This window comes from Geotrypetes seraphini, chromosome 9 (genome assembly GCF_902459505.1).
Source record: "Geotrypetes seraphini chromosome 9, aGeoSer1.1, whole genome shotgun sequence".
Taxonomy (NCBI): Eukaryota; Metazoa; Chordata; class Amphibia; order Gymnophiona; family Dermophiidae; genus Geotrypetes; species Geotrypetes seraphini.
This window is the reverse complement of record NC_047092.1, coordinates 161814222-161833346: the sequence shown is the minus strand read 5'-3', so window position 1 is coordinate 161833346 and position 19125 is coordinate 161814222. Positions and strand designations below refer to the sequence as shown.

Sequence of the window (19125 nt, the reverse complement as noted above, 5' to 3'; positions counted from 1 at the left end):
ATTCAAATAGCCAGATAATAATTTATACCACTGCGCGGCCTGATGACCCAGAAAGTCTGCCTGAAAGCATAAGAATTCTAAGCTAAATTGATTATTAAGCAATTTCCATTCAGGGAACCCTGCCTGAATAGCCTGCTTCAATTGCAACCATTTATAACTTTGTTTTTTATCAAGACCAAATTTATGTTGCAATTGTGAAAACTTCAGCAGTTTACCATTCTCTATAACATCATTTAAAGTACGTATTCCTGCTTCAATCCAATCCTTCCAGACAATCTTAAAACCACCTATTTGGATCTTGGAGTTTAGCCATATATTCTGATAAGTCGATTTTTGAATTGGAAGAGGAGTTAAATTATATATTTTAAAGTTTTCCATGTGTCCATTATTATCCTATTACTTTTCCGTATCCTAGGCATTTTAATACTGAGTAAATGACGAAGCCTTATAGGAAACATGAGCTGCCATTCCAACCATAACCAGTCCGGAAGCTTCTCCATGAGTTCTGAGAGGACCCAATACATACCTTGGCGCAAGATATAGGATTGATGGTACCTATAGAAGTTTGGAAAATTTACCCCTCCCTCCTCAATTGGTTTTTGTAAAGTCACTAAGGCAATTCTTGCAATTTTACCCAGCCAAATAGATTTAGTAATAATACTATTCAACTTTTTATAAAAAGACCCCTGGAAAAAAACTGGAATCATTCCCATTTGGTAACAAACAGGCAAAATCATCATTTTGACAGTTTGGACTCTTCCCCACCACGACAAATGTAAAGGATTCCATTGCTCACATAACTCTGTTACTTTTTGCAATAAAAATTTTTCATTCACTTTTACTGTTTCGTCAAGTGTATTTTTTAACCATATACCTAAATATTTTATTCCTTCTTCTTTCCATATAAAAGGGAATGCATCAAATAGTCCTTTTGTGCAATGCACATTTAGAGGAAGAACTTCTGATTGGGACCAATTTATTTTATACCCTGAGAATTTTCCAAATTTCTCAATCAATTCAAGTAAACATGGAATGGTTGTTTCAGGATTTCTCAAATGAAGCAGTATATCATCCGCATAAGCAGATACTTTATACTCCTTTCCAGAACATGGAATACCCTGTATCTCCTTCACTTGTTGAATAGCTAATAATAAGGGTTCAAGCACTATATCAAAAAGCAAAGGAGATAGAGGACAACTTTGCCTAACCCCCCTTTGCAATTTAAAACAATTAGAGAAATTATTATTAATATATAATCTAGCAACAGGAGAGCTATACAAGGTTTTAATCATTTGTATAAATCCCGAACCAGTGCCAAACCATTCCATGGCCTGATAAATAAATGTCCATTCCACCCGATCAAAAGCCTTCTCTGCATCTAAAGATACAGGGAAAGCTGGATCTCCTATTTCTTTTGTTAGGTATAACATCTGGAAAGCCAATCTAGTATTATTAGAAGAGTGTCTCTGAGCAACAAACCCTGTCTGGTGCATATCAACTATATAAGGAAAAGCCTTTGCCAAACGCATGGCCAAGAGTTTGGCTAATAACTTATCATCAACATTAATCAAAGAAATAGGCCTGTAATTTGAAACCAGCATGGGATCTTTATTTGGCTTTGGCAAAACAATGGTCAACGACTCTGCCATAGTGCCTGAAATACAACCTTTATTTAGCTGATTCTGATACAAATTTAATAAATAAGGTAATAGGGTAATTTGAAATGCTTTATAAAACTCTACCGTAAAACCATCACCACCTGAGCGGTCCCTACTCTAAGAGACTTCAATGCTGTTTGCAATTCTTTTAATGATATCGGTTCTTCCAAACTCCTTTCTTTAGCACTCTCCAGACCAGTAGAGGTTAACTTTACGATTGGGTATATATCTAATCATGACCAGCAGGTGGAGACTGAAAACAAAACTTTGGGACAGTATATCCTAGCCCCTCCTCTCTATTTCCCTCAGTCTTCTTTCAGTCTCCAGCAGGTGTTGAGTGATCTGTACCCATCTCCCTTGGTAGGGCTGTTGGAATTTGTTTAGAGGTTTATTGTCCCTGTTTTTAGCCGGACGGAGCTTGGACGGACTCTGTTTGGGGGTTCGTCCGACCTCGGGGGTGTCAAACCCGGCGGGTCACGAGCGGGGTCCCTCCCCCCACTTCCTCCACCTCCCCATATTTTTTTAGAGGAGCCTCAGCAGTAAGCCTTGCCCCCTAAATCAAGCAAGGCATATTGCTTCGAGAGCCTGTGGAGTCTGTTCTGTAAAAAAAAAAAAAAAAAAAAAAAAAAAAATCCTGAGGTAGTGCTGGTCTGGAGGGTTGTATCCCTTTAAGAAAACTGTATTTTACTGTATTTTTTCAACTAACCGGCACTTTTTTACAGCTAGGTCGCGTATGGAGCAATGAGCACTTCTAAAGGGAAAAAGTGCTCATTGTGCTCCAGACGCGAGGCACTCGCGGCCGGCCTGTGCAAGCGGTGTTCAGGCCGGTGCGGTGGAGGAGCTCCGTCGGCAGCGGCTGCAGGCGCCCAGAGCTCCCCGCCGATGGTGCCTCGCGAGTCGGCAGGGAACGGTGGAGAAGCCCGGTCTTCTCCGTCCGCCCACGGAGGGATTCCCCGAGCCGCCGACGGTCGGGTTTTAGAGGATTCCCTCTCAGCTGATATTTTGACAGCTGATGCCGGCTTGCCTGTTTTAGCGGCTGAGACTATTCAGGTCTCTCAGCCGCTTCAGGCTGTGGAGGGAGCTGTTTTGGCGGGAAAGACGCCATCTTCTCTGTCTGGCCCCTCCATTTTGTCTTCCACCTCAGGTGACCTTCCCCCTGTTTTGTCTAAGCAGGGGCAGGTTTCTGCTGGGTCCCCTGCTGTGGCAGGGAGTCCCTTGGGACCCTCGGGGGGTTTTTCCCCTGATTTTTTCTTTTCATTATGCAAAGCCTATTTTCAGGCGGCTGGGGGTCCCGGTTGCGCCCAGGGGGTCTCGGGGGGTGGGGTTTCCTCCGCGCTCCCTGCGGCTTTGCCTCTCTCGTCTGACGTGACGTCCCCTCCGCCGCCTCTCTTGTCCAAGCGTCCGCGGGTGTCGTGGGACGAGGATTTGTGGTCGGAGGAACGTGTCGGTATGGAGGAGGACCTGGACCCTTCTGAGGAATTCCAGGACCCTCTGGAGGGGACGGAAGCTGGCGGCGGGTTGTCGGGTTTCCCGTTCTCCAGTGACGAGGCGTCCGTGGTGCGCCTTTTTCAGAGAGATGAGCTGCCTGACCTTATTCAACAGGTTTCTTCGGCTTTGCGTTTTGAGGACGCGCCGCCGGAGACTCCGCGTGTGGGGGACCCTCTGTTACGAGGGATCCGTTCCGTTTCCCGCTCTTTTCCTATGCATCAGGATATTCGGGATATTATTCTTGAGCAGTGGAAAACGCCGGAGACGCCGTTTCGGCTGGCGCGCAGCATGGCTCGCCTGTATCCCATTCCTGAAGGGGATCGGGCTACGTTAGCTTCGCCAGTCGTGGATGCGGTGGTCTCGGCTATTTCCAAGCGGCATACCGTGCCTGTTGAGGGCGGTTCTGCCTTGCGGGACTCTGAGGAGCGCAAATTGGAGAACATCCTTAAGCAAAATTTTCAAGTCTCTGCTTTTGGGGTCCAGGCGGCTATTTGTGGGGGACTGGTCGCTCGCGCCGTGTTTCGGTGGGCGGAGCGGGTCTTGGATCGAGAGTCTGACGACTGGTCTCTGGTGGATCAGGAGGTAGCAAAGATTGAGATGGCTGCCTCATTCCTCTCGGATGCTCTGTATGACTTGGTGCGGATCTCGGCTAAGTCCATGGCTTTTGGCGTGGCCGCAAGGCGTGTGTTGTGGCTGCGCGCTTGGGCGGCGGATGCTGCGTCCAAAGCTAAGCTTACTAAATTTCCCTTTCGGGGGTCGTTTTTATTTGGAGAGGACTTGGATAAGTTAATTCAGACTCTGTCGGACTCGAAAGTTCCCCGTTTGCCGGAGGACCGTGCCCGCCCGGCGTCTCGGGGGGGTGCGGCCCGGGGGCGTTTGCGGGAATTTCGCAAGTATCGCCCTGGGCGTGGGGCTGCTTCTTTCCAGTCTCCGGGGTTTTCCCGGGGTCGGTTCTTCCAGCGCATGCAGCCCTTTCGGGGGGCCCGTCGGGGGGCAGGGAACCCCTCCGCCGGTTCCCCCGCTTCCCGTCCTGCACAATGACGCCTTGCCGGCGCCCCCCTTGGTTCCGGTGGGGGCCCGGCTGCGCGACTTTTTTCCCAAATGGGCCGAGATCACGTCCGATCAGTGGGTCCTGGAGGTGGTGCGGGACGGTTATGCCCTGGAGTTCGCCCGCTCTCTGCCGGATTTTTTCCTCGCTTCTCCGTGTCAGACTCCGGGGAAGAAGCAGGCTTTTCGCCAGACCCTTCAGCGCTTGCTAGATCTCAGGGCAGTAGTTCCGGTGCCCCCCCCGGAGTGGGGCACGGGCAGGTACTCCATTTACTTTGTGGTGCCCAAGAAGGAGGGGACTTTTCGGCCCATCCTCGATTTGAAAGGGGTCAACAGGGCTCTCAAGGTTCCCTCTTTCCGTATGGAAACGCTGCGGTCGGTCATTCTGGCGGTTCAGCCGGGGGAGTTTCTCACTTCTCTCGATCTGACGGAGGCCTACTTGCATGTTCCTATTCGGACCTCTCATCAGCGTTTCCTGCGCTTTGCGATCTTGGGTCGGCACTATCAGTTCTGTGCGCTTCCCTTTGGGCTGGCCACGGCTCCCCGGACGTTCACCAAGGTGATGGTGGTCGTCGCGGCAGCCTTGCGGTCGGAGGGCATTCTGGTACACCCCTACCTGGACGACTGGTTAATTCGGGCCAAGTCGTTGCAGGAAAGCTACCGGGTTACGGCTCGGGTGGTGGAGTTTCTCCGGTCGCTGGGCTGGGTGGTCAACCTTTCCAAGAGTCGGTTGGTTCCGGCTCAGCGTCTGGAGTACCTCGGGGTGCTGTTCGACACCTCCTTGGGGCAGGTCTTCCTCCCAGAGGCCCGGGTGAGCAAATTGCAGTCTCAGATTCGCCTGCTTTTGGCGTCCCGGTGTCCTCGGGCGCGAGATTTCCTCCAGGTCCTGGGGTCGATGGCGGCGTCCCTGGACGTGGTGAGGTGGGCGCGGGCCCACATGCGTCCTCTTCAGTATGCTCTGCTCCGGAGGTGGTCTCCCCAGAGGCACGGGATGGATGTTCCGGTTCCCCTGCGAGGCTTGGCGCGCTGCAGTCTGCGTTGGTGGCTCCGGACCCCTCACCTAGTTCAGGGGGTGGGTCTGGATCTTCCGCAGTGGACGGTGCTCCTTACGGATGCGAGTCTCCTGGGTTGGGGGGCCCAGTGTCTGGGTCACTCTGCTCAGGGAACCTGGTCCACGGAGGAGGCCTCCTGGTCGATCAACGTGTTGGAGACCAGGGCGGTCCGGCTGGCGCTGTTGGCTTTCCACTCCCTTTTGTTGGGCAAGTCGGTCAGAGTCCTGTCGGACAATGCCACGGCAGTGGCTTATGTCAATCGTCAGGGGGGCACCAAGAGCACTCTGGTGGCGCAGGAGGCGGCTCGGCTCATGGTTTGGGCGGAGTCGCATCTTCTGGACCTCTCGGCCTCTCACATTGCCGGGGTAGAAAACGTTCAGGCGGACTTCCTCAGTCGTCACTTCTTGGATCCGGGAGAGTGGTGTCTCGGCGCCGAGGCGTTTCAGTTGCTAGTGCGTGCTTGGGGGCAGCCCCTGATGGATCTGATGGCTACAAGTGGCAACGCCAAAGTACCCCGCTTCTTCAGTCGTCGCAGGGACGGTCTGGCCGAGGGTCTGGATGCTCTGGTCCAACCGTGGCCAACGGAGGGGCTGTTGTATGTGTTCCCTCCTTGGCCATTAGTAGGCAGAGTACTGCTTCGCATTGTTCGCCATCCGGGGCTGGTGGTCTTGGTGGCTCCGGATTGGCCTCGTCGTCCGTGGTATGCGGATCTGGTGAGGCATCTGGTGGCGGATCCTCTTCCTCTGCCTCTCGAGTGCGATCTTCTGACGCAGGGTCCCATTCCCATGTTCGACCCGTCTCCCTTTTGTCTTACGGCTTGGCTCTTGAAAGGGGCCGCCTGAGTAAGAAGGGATATTCCGACAAGGTGATCTCTACACTTTTGGGGTCCCGGAGGCTTTCTACCTCTCGGGCTTATGTACGGGTTTGGCGTCTGTTTGAGGAATGGTGCCGAGCGCGGGGAGTGGTCTCCTTTCGCGCTTCTCTGCCTAACATTCTGGAGTTTTTGCAGGATGGCCTGGATAGGGGCCTGGCCTGGTCTTCTCTTCGGGTTCATCTGGCGGCCCTGTCGGCTTTTCGGGGGCTGGTGACAGGTCAGCGTTTGTCAGCCATTCCTGATGTGATTCGCTTTCTTAGGGCGGCCAAGTTGCTCAGGCCTCCCATAAGGCCCTCGATTCCCTCTTGGGATCTCAATCTGGTTCTCTCTGTTCTAGTGCGCCCTCCTTTCGAGCCGTTGGATGGCTGTTCGTTGAAGGACCTTACGCTGAAGTCGGTCTTTTTGGTGGCCATTACTTCCGCTAGACGGGTGTCGGAGCTACAGGCTTTCTCTTGTAGGGCTCCCTTCCTGGAGTTTTCAAAGGAGCGGGTTGTTTTGCGGCCTGTTCCTTCCTTTCTGCCGAAGGTAGTTTCTCCTTTTCATGTCAATCAATCGGTGGTCCTCCCGGTCTTGGGTAGTCGGGAGGGTTCTTCTGAGCAACGACAGCTGCGCAAGTTGGATGTCGGTCGGGTCCTCCATGCTTATGTGCAGCGGACCCGGGATTTTCGGAGCTCCGATCATCTCTTTGTGCTTCTGGCGGGTCCTCGTCGGGGGGCTGGCGCTTCTAAGGCTACTATTGCGCGCTGGATCAAGGAGACGATCGCTTCCGCTTATCTTCTGAGTCAGAAGCCGGTTCCGGAGTTTCTCAAGGCTCATTCCACTAGGGGTCAGGCGGCTTCTTGGGCTGAGTCGTCGCTCGTGCCTCCGGTGGATATTTGTAAGGCTGCGGTTTGGTCCTCCTTGCATTCATTTGTTCGGCATTATCGGGTAGATGTTCAGGCGCGTCGGGACGCGGTGTTCGGTGAGCGTGTTCTGGTATCGGCCCTTCGGGGGTCCCGCCCGTGAGAGGGACTGCTTTGGTACGTCCCAATCGTAAAGTTAACCTCTACTGGTCTGGAGAGTGCTAAAGAAGGAGAAATTAGGTTCTTACCTGCTAATTTACTTTCTTTTAGCTTCTCCAGACCAGTAGAGGTCCCCACCCTGTCTGTTGTTGTTGTTGTTGGGGCTGTTGCGCGGGCAGTTTTTGGTTTTTGCTGCGGGTTCTAGTATTTTTCTAGGGCCGGGGAGAATTGAAGAACAGCGGCTGTGGCTCGGCTGGCTTAGCTGGCGAGCTGTGGGGACCTTCTTCCTTCGGGAATTTCTCCTCTGCATTTTCCAACAGCATTTTTTGGGTATGTTATTGGTTACTCCTTTCGGAGTATTGTTTTTTCTCTCTGTTGTTTCCAGTTCTTGGTTCTGCTTGGCTATTCGGCAGACTGAGGGAAATAGAGAGGAGGGGCTAGGATATACTGTCCCAAAGTTTTGTTTTCAGTCTCCACCTGCTGGTCATGATTAGATATATACCCAATCGTAAAGTTAACCTCTACTGGTCTGGAGAAGCTAAAAGAAAGTAAATTAGCAGGTAAGAACCTAATTTCTCCTTTTATATGATCCGGAATATTCGGTCCTTTAATAAAATTTAAAAACTCTATACCATCCTTTTCTTTATCTAAATAAGACTCAGAAGAATTTGAGAATGAGTATCTCCTTTGTCATATTTAATTGCACTTATTTTTGTCCTTCTTTTTTTTTACTTTAAGATAATTAGCCAGTAATCTTCCCGCTTTATTTGAATTAGAGAATGACACGGGGAAAAAATCTGTCTCCTTCACTGCACCGTCCCACTATCCTCTGCACCGCCCCGTCACCGCCGTTCCCTTCACCGCCCTGTCACCGTCCCCGCAGCATCCATATAAGCCTTAGTACTGCGAAACACCATGAAGACAGAAGAGAGTCCTGCCACTACTATTGCACTGAGAATCTGTTTCAGTGCCTCTGCCCTGTAGTAAAAACAGAACATAAAATAAATCAATTGACTTGTCCTCCCTTGCAATGACGTGTCCCCCATGTTCACCTATAGCTCGAATCATGTCAATTGTACACACTAAAATTGCAGGAGGATCTGGAATGTACATTAACATTTTATAACATATCCAATATTCCTTTTATCCTTTTCACAAAGGTATATTAAGAGAATCTGCATTTGTTAAAAAGGGTGCTGAGATATTCTCAGCCTGCTTTGAACAATTAACAGTTTCATGGTCAGCCTTGGAGGAAAAGGAGGGGTTGTTTTCCCCCTTTCTATGCTAGAGACTGCTATAGGTCTCTGATTCTAATTTAACAATTTCCAGATGTTGTGTTCAGGATTTTTTCTTAGTGTTCTTTTTATAAACCATTTCATTTTAAATATAGATTCTTTCATCCATCCATTCCGCACTTGCTTGCTGCCCCACATCCATTCAGACCATGTATTTTCATTCATTCTGTTTATTTCATTCATATTTAATACCTGTTATATCTCAGTTTGGGATACGTAATCTAATATGCTCTTCCTACCCAGCCTAAGGCACATCTGGTATCAATTAGAACTGCGATGCTAGAAGCGGGAAAACTAAACAAAAGGACACAGGCTGAACACAAAATGGAGTACAATGAGGCAGAAAATATAGAAAGACAGAGAACAAAATGGAGTCCATTTCCTTTATGATCTAGCCTAATACAAAGTACATAAAAAGAATATTATTATGCTTTTCCTTAATATTAATCTGTAGTGAGTTTTTCTGCCCTTGGCTACATCCATATTCAGATTTCTATTCACCAATTTTTCGTACGCTTCTATTGGGCATGGCCTTAACTAACACATATGCTTGTATCTAACTAGAGTTACCCAGAATCATACTAAAAACAGGCTCTTTTATAGAAAAATTTCATAAAATACTGTACTATCGTGTCCTGACGTCCATTCCATTACCGTCCCATAGACATCACACCCTACTGGCCACGAGCCACTACTGCTCAACGCGCACTCTTGCTGTGGTATCTGGAAGTTTCAAATGAATTTCGATAGCCAGATCATTTATGTTGGCTGGATCAGCTCGTAAATGTCACCCAGCATTGAAAGCAACTATTTTAAAGTGAGATTTGTATGGCCATTTCTTCTGCCTATATCGGAAGTGAGAAGTGTCCGTCTATATCTATAAAGGCACATTCCACAAGAAGCATTGCTTCCTCGTGGCAGAATCCTTGGCTGTTCCCTAGAAGAAATCTGTAGAGCCGCTACTTGGTGGTCTCTGCATACATTCATGACGTTTTACAGAATAGATGTGGTGGCCAAACAGGACCCCCCACATTTGGATTTTCAATTCTGGCGGCAGGCTCATCTGTCCCACTCTTAAACTCAGGGGACTGTTCTGATAATGTCCCACTAGTTTAGGAATAGAATGTGTGTCTACTAGAAAGAAGATTAACAAGGTAGGAACCTAATCTTTCCCTCTAGGTTCCATCAAAATTTAGATTGTTTTTTTTTTTTTAATTCTTTATTCATTTTAGAACTGACAAACAAGTGATTAATATTAAAACATTACATTACTAATAAAATATACAGCACTTGACATTCTTATACATATAATCCATTAAAGTTGAAATTATAACCCTTTCCCCCCACCCAACAATTCTTCAATGAAATTTTCATAATACAACAGAAATCCAATCATTTTAATTAAAATATTAATCATCCAATTTCCCCCCTCCCCCCAATAAAATACATGTATCCATCAGAAAGGAAAAAGATGTTCATTTATTACAATAATTCTCTAAAAGCCCCCAGATCTTTATAAAATTGTTATAATAACCTTTCTGTACAGCAATTGCTCTTTCCATTTTAAAAATGTGACAAAGTGAATTCCACCAAAAAGAATAATTAAGATTTGTATAATTTTTCCAATTAGCCGTAATGTGCTGAATTGCCACCCCTTTTAGAGAAAAGATTGAACAGGCTTAGTTACGGCACAATTTAAAGATCATTTGACTTTTGTACATTTAAAGTGGTTATTTTAAAAACGCTAGTCTCTTTTAGATGTCTGGAAACTGACATTTAAATGAATATATTGCACAGACATTTAAATTCCAACATCATAAAGGCAGGATATAGAAGTCTTTAACCCTTTCAGGACCAAGGGACATATTTGTCCCATAACTTTAAAATCCTATAAATTTTGATTGGGATAGTCTACAGTTCTAAATTTGATATGTACGGATTCCATATGATACTGCCTTTATGTAAACAAACTGGTTCCGACATTCATTCATTAGCGTCGTTGCTAGATTGACGAGAAGATTCACTTGCCACACTGTCCATAAGCCAGAAGTGTGATTTTTTTAAATAAAAATAATGATATTTCACAAAAAAAATCAATTTTTTGGCATCTGCAAGCCCTTTTTACCATAAAAATGTCGTCAAAACCACAAAAATTGGCCTACGATCCTTATGGTCCTGAAAGGGTTAAACACTGAAGTACATCCATATTGCAGGGATGAGTGGTCTGGGCATGTTTTGGGCAGAACTAGGGAGAGTCCAAAATATACCGGAATATAAACCTAGATTTTTGGATCTAAAAATGGCCCAGAAATGGGGGTCTCAGGTTTATATTTGACACAGACACACACTCATTCTCCCCGGGCCTATCAAAGCACTACTGGTCCAGTGGTGAGCCAGGGCAAGAGCACCTGCCCAGTGCAGTCTGCATATTCAAGTAAGGCTGTGTTCCCACAATGGTTGCTATGTTTATTTATTGCCTTTTCATGAAGAGATGCATTCAATTTGGTTACAATACATTTAATAGTAATCAGGTACTCTATTTTCCTTATTTGTCCTGCAGGCTCACAATGGTAACTGGCACCTGAGACAATGGAGGTTATTAAGTTACTTGCCCAGAGTCGCAAGGAGTAATAAGGGATTGAGTTCTTAACCCCAGGGTGCTGAAGTATCAGCTGTAGACCACTAGGCCATTCACTCCCACAATAACCTCACAAGACTGACATGAGTTCGGTTTACATTAAGTCAACCATCTTCTCCCCTTTTGGGGGGGTGGGAGATGGAGGTTACCTTGCTTTATATTTGAATGGGTTTATATTTGAGTATATACAGTAGACATCCAGCTCTAACCACAGAAGGAGTAGGGTCATCCAAGTCTAAAAAGATGGATATTCATATTTAGTCCTGGTATTTATCTTGTCCAGGTCCGCTGGAGGGATTAAGGCATGAAAAAACCCCAGTGGTTGCTGGCCCACTCCCATTCCCTGAAAGTGAAACCAGCAAAGGATACCAGACTATAAGTCAGCTTTAGGTATTATGTACATTCTTAATGTGTATATCTGCGGAGTAGCTTAATGATTTGTACAGTGGACTGAGAACAGGGACCCAAGTTCAAATCCAAGTTTAGCTATTTTTTAAATTAATCTCTTCAGGAATATAAAAAGTACTTGCTGTACCTGAATGACACCCATGAGCCTGAAGGCCAAAGTGCTACATTCAGGTACATTTGGTATTTTTCTGTTCTTAAAGTGCTTACCATTTAAAAAAATAAATCGCTAAAGTGGGATTTGAATCCGGGTCCCCTGATTCTCAGCCCATTAGCCTACCATTAAATTACCCCTCTGCATGAATGTCTAAGTGGCCGTTTTATAAGATGGATCTTCCTGTGCTGCCACACAGACTTTTGTGTTTCTTGTTTTCCCATTAATTTCTGCAAAATGGATGTTTGTTAGACATTTCTAGTACATGGACATCCATCTTGCATATATTTTAAAACAGGCTATATATCATGTGAGACATTCATATGTGACATTCTGACTTGGATGTCCATATTCTGAGGTAGCTGTCTATTTCTTTTTGGGAAGTGCGCAATATTAAACTTGAGTTTGGATGATTTCCTTTTCCAGCATCTGATTAATTTTCTGTAAACTGAAAAAATCTTGGAAACTCATTTAAATAAAAAGATATTAATTATTTGCTTTTCATTAAGTTATAATAATAGGAGGAGTAGATCCGGCACATACAGCTCAAGATCACGAAGTCGGTCACGCAGTCACAGTGAAAGTCCTCACAGACATCACAACCATGGTTCTCCACAACTTAAAATCAAGCACCGTATTGATGAACTGAAGAGCTCCAACAGACATAGCCACAAAAGGAAAAAATCTCGATCTCGCTCTCATAGCAAATCCAGAGATCACTCTGATGCCAAGAAACACAGACATGATCGGGGTCATCATAGGGACAGACATGAAAGATCACGATCATTTGACAGACCTCATAAAAGCAAGCACCACAGCAGCAGTCATTCTGGACACAGCAGACACAGGCACTGAACAGAGTTTACTTTTATTTATATAGTTTAGTTGTTAATCTTAAAATAGGCTATATGGACTTAAGATTTGACAAAATAAAACCATGATTACACTTTGATTTACAAGACCTGATCTCAGATATTTTTCTTTTGAAGAAGCTATACTTTTTTGCACATTAAAAATACCTTAGCAGTATCAAAATAATCTGTGGTCAGGTTAATTTGTATGTATTAAAGTTGTGATTGTTTATGGAAAGAAGCTGGAGAATAGTTTTGGGGGAAGGGGCATAAAACTACTTATTTTTATACAAACAAATGGCAGACATTGTTATTTAAGTATAGTTATTTGTTTAAACAATGTGGATAATTTTCTTACACTGGTTTTAGTCTGCATGTGTACAAACTGATTTTTACAAGAAAATAAAATACAAATGTGTTTTTATTTTGAAATAGTTTAAAGTTTGTTAGTTTCTTGGATGTATTCAGAAATATTCTGGGTCAGAGAGAATAGGCCATGTTTCTCTATATTTACAATAGAATAAATACAGGATTCAGTGTGGGGTTGATGTACTGTAATACATTAATATCTGCTGCTAAGAGATGTGTATAAACAATGGTATTTATTAGCACCTGATGGGATGCAAATGAAACGTATTACTTCAGATGCTAATGTATGCTTATCCAAGTATTCACGTTAATACAGTTGATGTAAAAATTGGGTGACACCAGGCATATGCAGATTCTTTCCTACCTCACATGAGCAGAGGTCCCCTAGTTTGTATTATTCTGTGGAGCAGAGGAGCCTGGTGTGGACACTTGGTAGCACAATGTTGATAGAAATTTCTATGTTTTCCTGCCTCAGCTTATTTTACTAGTGTGAAAGGCCTTCCTGTTTGATTTCTTCCTCATTTTATTTTTGATTTATTCATTATTTACATTTTAGTTATTCCCTAATTCCTTTGTCCAGGTTTTGAAAAGCTATGTCGGGTAGGGAGGATGTCCGCGCATGCACGGCCACACGATGATGTCATGCGCGGACGTATTTCCTGCCTGACGAGCAGGCAGCGGGGATGGGACCTGGGTGGGCTTAGGGGCGGGCTTAGGGTGAGGATGGGTGGAACTAGTTAGGGCTAGGGGGTCCAAATTTTCCAAAAGGAAAATATGGCTACCCTATCCCAGACCCCAGGATCACCCCTTTATAGTCTGCACCCGAGTTAGAAACCTCCCCCCCCCCTCGGGTACACCACTGACACATGGTGTAAAAAAAAAAACCCTTCAGTTGGAAAACATAAGAATGAGTCAAGTTTGTGAAACCAGGAAACAAAGGCATGGAAATTCAAATGTTGAATCACTGAAGATTTTACTGAGTAGCTTCAAATATGTGTTAATGGCCTAATCTTAGCAACAATATGGTATTACTTTAAAAGGCTGATTTGTGTGGTTGTGTATCTCTACATTATCTGCTGGGAATGACTGAATCAGCTGAACAGATTGGTGGAATTGACCATGTCTAATATCAGCAAGAAGTCTGGTTCATATTTGGCCACACAAACACTATGAATCAGTCTCCTTAGTACGTTTGTGCACATGTTAAAAACAATGAAACAGCTGTAACCAGGGCAAGCATGAGTGGAAACTATCTGTCCTCTTTAAGTGTGGCGATGGGAGATTACAGGCAGAAGATCAGCAGATTATAGAGATGTACCGTATTTTCACGCATATAACGCGCGCGTTATACGCGTTTTTACCTACCGCGCATACCCCTCGCGCGTTATATGCGTGAGCGCGGTATACAAAAGTTTTTAAACATAGTTCCCACCCCGCCCGACGCCCGATTCACCCCCCCAGCAGGACCGCTCGCACCCCCACCCCGAACGACCGCTCGCACGCGCTCCCACCCGCACCCGCATCCATGATCGGAGCAAGAGGGAGCCCAAGCCCTCTTGCCCGGCCGACTCCCCGACGTCCGATACATCCCCCCCCCCGGCAGGACCACTCGCACCCCCACCCCGAAGGACCGCCGACTTCCCGACAATATCGGGCCAGAAGGGAGCCCAAACCCTCCTGGCCACGGCGACCCCCTACCCCCCCCCCGCCCGACGCCCGATTCACCCCCCCCCAGCAGGACCGCTCGCACCCCCACCCCGAACGACCGCTCGCACGCGCTCCCACCCGCACCCGCGATCGGAGCAAGAGGGAGCCCAAGCCCTCTTGCCCGGCCGACTCCCCGACAATATCGGGCCAGGAGGGAGCCCAAACCCTCCTGGCCACGGCGACCCCCTAACCCCACCCGGCACTACATTACGGGCAGGAGGGATCCCAGGCCCTCCTGCCCTCGACGCAAACCCCCCTCCCTCCCTCCAACGACCGCCCCCCCCAAGAACCTCCGACCGCCCCACCAGCCGACCCGCGACCCCCCTGGCCGACCCCCACGACACCCCCACCCCCCTTCCCCGTACCTTTGCTAGTTGGCCGGACAGACGGGAGCCAAACCCGCCTGTCCGGCAGGCAGCCAACGACGGAATGAGGCCGGATTGGCCCATCCGTCCCAAAGCTCCGCCTACTGGTGGGGCCTAAGGCGCGTGGGCCAATCAGAATAGGCCCTGGAGCCTTAGGTCCCACCTGGGGGCGCGGCCTGAGGCACATGGTCGGGTTGGGCCCATGTGCCTCAGGCCACGCCCCCAGGTGGGACCTAAGGCTCCAGGGCCTATTCTGATTGGCCCACGCGCCTTAGGCCCCACCAGTAGGCGGAGCTTTGGGACGGATGGGCCAATCCGGCCTCATTCCGTCGTTGGCTGCCTGCCGGACAGGCGGGTTTGGCTCCCGTCTGTCCGGCCAACTAGCAAAGGTACGGGGAAGGGGGGTGGGGGTGTCGTGGGGGTCGGCCAGGGGGGTCGCGGGTCGGCTGGTGGGGCGGTCGGAGGTTCTTGGGGGGGGCGGTCGTTGGAGGGAGGGAGGGGGGTTGCGTCGAGGGCAGGAGGGCCTGGGATCCCTCCTGCCCGTAATGTAGTGCCGGGTGGGGTTAGGGGGTCGCCGTGGCCAGGAGGGTTTGGGCTCCTTTCTGGCCCGAACAACTAGCGGGGGGGGGGGGGGTTCGCAAGAGCCAGGAGGACTTGGGCTCCCTCCTGGCCCGATATTGTCGGGGAGTTGGGGAGTCGGGGGGGCAAGAGGGCTTGAGCTCCCTCTTGCCCCGATCGTGTCGGGGGTGCCGCGGTTGGCTGGGGCAAGAGGGCTTGAGCTCCCTCTTGCCCCGATCGTGTGGGGGGTGCCGCGGTTGGCTGGGGCAAGAGGGCTTGAGCTCCCTCTTGCCCCGATTGTGTCAGGGGTGCCGCGGTTGGCTGGGGCAAGAGGGCTTGAGCTCCCTCTTGCCCCGATCGTGTCGGGGAGTCGGGACCGCTAAGAGGAAGCAGCAGGACTTCTACATGATGGGGGGGTCAGGAGGCTGTGGGGGTGCGAGCGGTCCTTCAGGGTGGGGGTGCGGGTGGGAGTGCGTGCGAGCGGTCCTTCGGGGTGGGGGTGCGAGCGGTCCTGGGGGGGTGAAGGGGGAGAGGAGAGTCGGGCGGGCGAAAGGAGAGTCGGGGTGGCCAGAGGAGAGTCGGGGCGGGCGAAAGGAGAGTCAGGCGGCGACGGGAGAGTCGGGCAGCATGCGCGGTATACGGGTGTGCGCGGTATATAAAAATTTCTGTACATAAATGTGTGTTTTTTGCGCGCTATACCCGTGTGCGCGTTTTACACGGGTGCGCGTTATCTATGTGAAAATACGGTAAATATTGTCTGTGAAAAGACAATATTTAACTGGACACTAGTTAGTATAAACTGTCTTGGAACTGGAACAGCACCTCCCACGTCTTTCTCATGGAATTGAAGGAAGAAAGGCATAACAGAAATACTGCTAGTAGATGGTTTTGCAGGCTCTCTTTATTCAAATAAATTGACCGGAAAGTGACTACATTTGTATTCAAAGGTGTTGAGGGTTAATGCAGATCATGATGACGGAGGCAGGGAGGTGAAATCAGTGGCGTAGTAAGGGGGGTTGGGGTGGTCCGCCTAGGGTGTGGTCTTCCTAAGGGCACAGCACCCCTCCTCTTCCCCCTCACTCCTATCCTTGCCGCATGTGCGTGCCCCTTGCCTTCCCCCGTACTTTTTTAACTTCCCAAGCGAGAGGTTGCTGCCCGCGTCGGCATCTGTACTTTTTCTGCCGTCACTTCCAGGACCTGCACCTAGAAAGTGAGGTCAAAGTGCAAGCTGACACCGATGCAGGCATGCTGCCCATGCCAGAGAAGTTAAAAAAGTACAGGGAAAGGGAAGGGGCTGCGCGTGCGGCAGGGGGGGAGAGTGCCACCGCCCCGGACATCACTCACCCTTACTATGCCACTGGGTGAAATGTTAACCTGCATGAGCACAGTTCAGTTCTTGGAGGGGCCCTTTAAATAAGCAGCGTTAGGCACAAACATGCACCTAATACAGCAAAAAATGTAGTACAGTAAAACCTTGGCTTGCAAGTAACTTGGTTTGCAAGTGTTTTGCAAGACAAGCAAAACATTTGATTAAATTTTAACTTGATATACAAGCAAGGTCTTGCAATACAAGTACATACAGTATACACACCACAACTGAGCTGATGGTTCTTCTCTCCTCTGACGCTGCGGGAGTGTAGTGACTGTTCTAAATGAGCGAGGTCTTGCAATACAAGTACGTATAGTATTTTGTATTAAAGTTTTGGGGTTGGGAAATTTGCTATGATATACGAGTGCTTTGGATTGCAAGCATGCGTCTGGAACAAATTATGCTTGCAAACCAAGGTTTGACTGTATTTGGGTCACAGGCATCATGCAGTAACTATGAAATCTATGTGTGCTAGCCATTCATTCTGGTGTAGTAAGAGGGGTGGGAGGCGTTCCACCCCAGGCTCCATCTTGGTGGGGGCACTGGCACTCCTCGTCCTCTCTGCCCCCTGCTCCTTCCACACCCCACCCCTCACTACCACATATCAAAATAATCTGTGGTCAGGTTAATTTGTATGTATTAAAGTTGTGATTGTTTATGGAAAGAAGCTGGAGAATAGTTTTGGGGGAAAGGGCATAAAACTACTTATTTTTATACAAACAAATGGCAGACATTGTTATTTAAGTATACCTCTTTAACATTTGAAGTTAAAGTGGGTAGCAATCCCCAACCTGCTGCTCTTGCTAGCATCAGCTCTTCCTCTGATGTCACTTCCTGGATCCATGCCTAGGAAATGACATCAGAAAAAGAGCCGACACAGGTGCAAGCAGCAGGTTGGCGTTGCTGCTCAGGAGGGGGCAAGGAAGGAGTGGATTGGGATGGGGTGGAGAATAGGGAAGGGTGCCACCACCCTGGGCGTCTCTCAACCCTCCCTATGCCACTGCACTCACTAATGATTTTTCCTATCAAAGATGGACTTTCTCTACAAACTCCTCTTAAACTCAAACCTCAACCTATCAAAGTGGTATCATCATTAAAATTACTGGGAGTTGCGCTTGACAGTCAATTTAATTATCATCTACACATTAGCACGGTGGTCCAGCGCTGCTTTAATCGACTGTGCATGATAAGATCTTTATACAAATTGTTAGAGCCTGCTTCTCTGAACATTTTGATCCACTCTTGTAATTTCATCAAGTTTAATTAATTTTAATATACTGATCATCGATGTGCACCTGGCCGGTTTACAATGCTAAAAAAATGAAAAGTTAAAATAAGTTTTTGGGAGGGGGAAATGTGGCCATTAAATAGACAAATTACAAATATGAGCTTGAGGGTAAATGGGGAGGGGAAAGTTAATAATTACATTATTAAAAACAAATTAATTAAAAGGAAGGGGGGAGGATAAAACACCAAGAATGGGGATCGCTTCTTAAAAGTGGTTTGTGTTTATTTTGCTAGCTATTGGAGAGGAAATATTAGACCAGGGGTAGGGAACTCGGGTCCTCAAGTTCTTATTCCAAGACGCATACCATAGCATCTAAATCAGGGGTAAGGAGCTCTGGTCCTTGAGAGCTGTATTCCAGTCGGGTTTTCAGGATTTCCCCAATGAATATGCATTGAAAGCAGTGCATGCAAATAGATATCATGCATATTCATTGGGGAAATCCTGAAAACCCGACGAATACAGCTCTTGAGGACCGGAGCTCCTTACCCCTGATTTAGACATTATGGTATGCGTCTTGGAATAAGAACATTTTTAGTTTAGTCTTGAATTTGTCGAGTGAATTATTGTAATGCCCTCTACAAAGGCATCACAAAAAAGGAAATAAGAAGACTCCAAATAGTACAGAACACCGCAGTAAAAATAATATTTGATGCAAAAAAAATATGACCATGTTACCCCTCTTTTTTTTATTATTTATTTATCATTTTATAAATAACTAGCTGATGCCCCGGCGTTGCACGGGTATTTAATTATAGCAATAACACTGTGAATGGATTCAAAAAAAGATACTTTATAGTAGTGAAATAAATTATTTTTTTACAGCTTTATAAAAAGTACAATATTCAAATAATAATGTGAAATATTACTAACACAAAACTTGATTATAAACAACATTTTTAGTTTCACCTCCAGGAGCAAGAACATATACATTCTTGGGTGAACCCACCCTTGAGCAAGCAACATAGAGTTGTCCATGGGAAAAACAGGGGGATCTTAAATCCACTCC

General features: G+C 47.4%; 1 protein-coding gene across 1 annotated transcript in view; it reads left to right on the top strand.

Annotated features, from left to right (window-relative positions):
* The window catches only part of CCNL1 (cyclin L1), a 75188-nt gene extending 62291 nt beyond the window's left edge, over positions 1–12897 (top strand). Inside the window, exon 11 of the mRNA XM_033957639.1 lies at positions 12122–12897. Within this exon, the coding sequence (XP_033813530.1) occupies positions 12122–12467 (346 nt within the window). The 3' untranslated portion in view covers positions 12468–12897. The remainder of the gene's footprint in view (positions 1–12121) is intronic.
* Positions 12898–19125: the final 6228 nt, after the last annotated feature.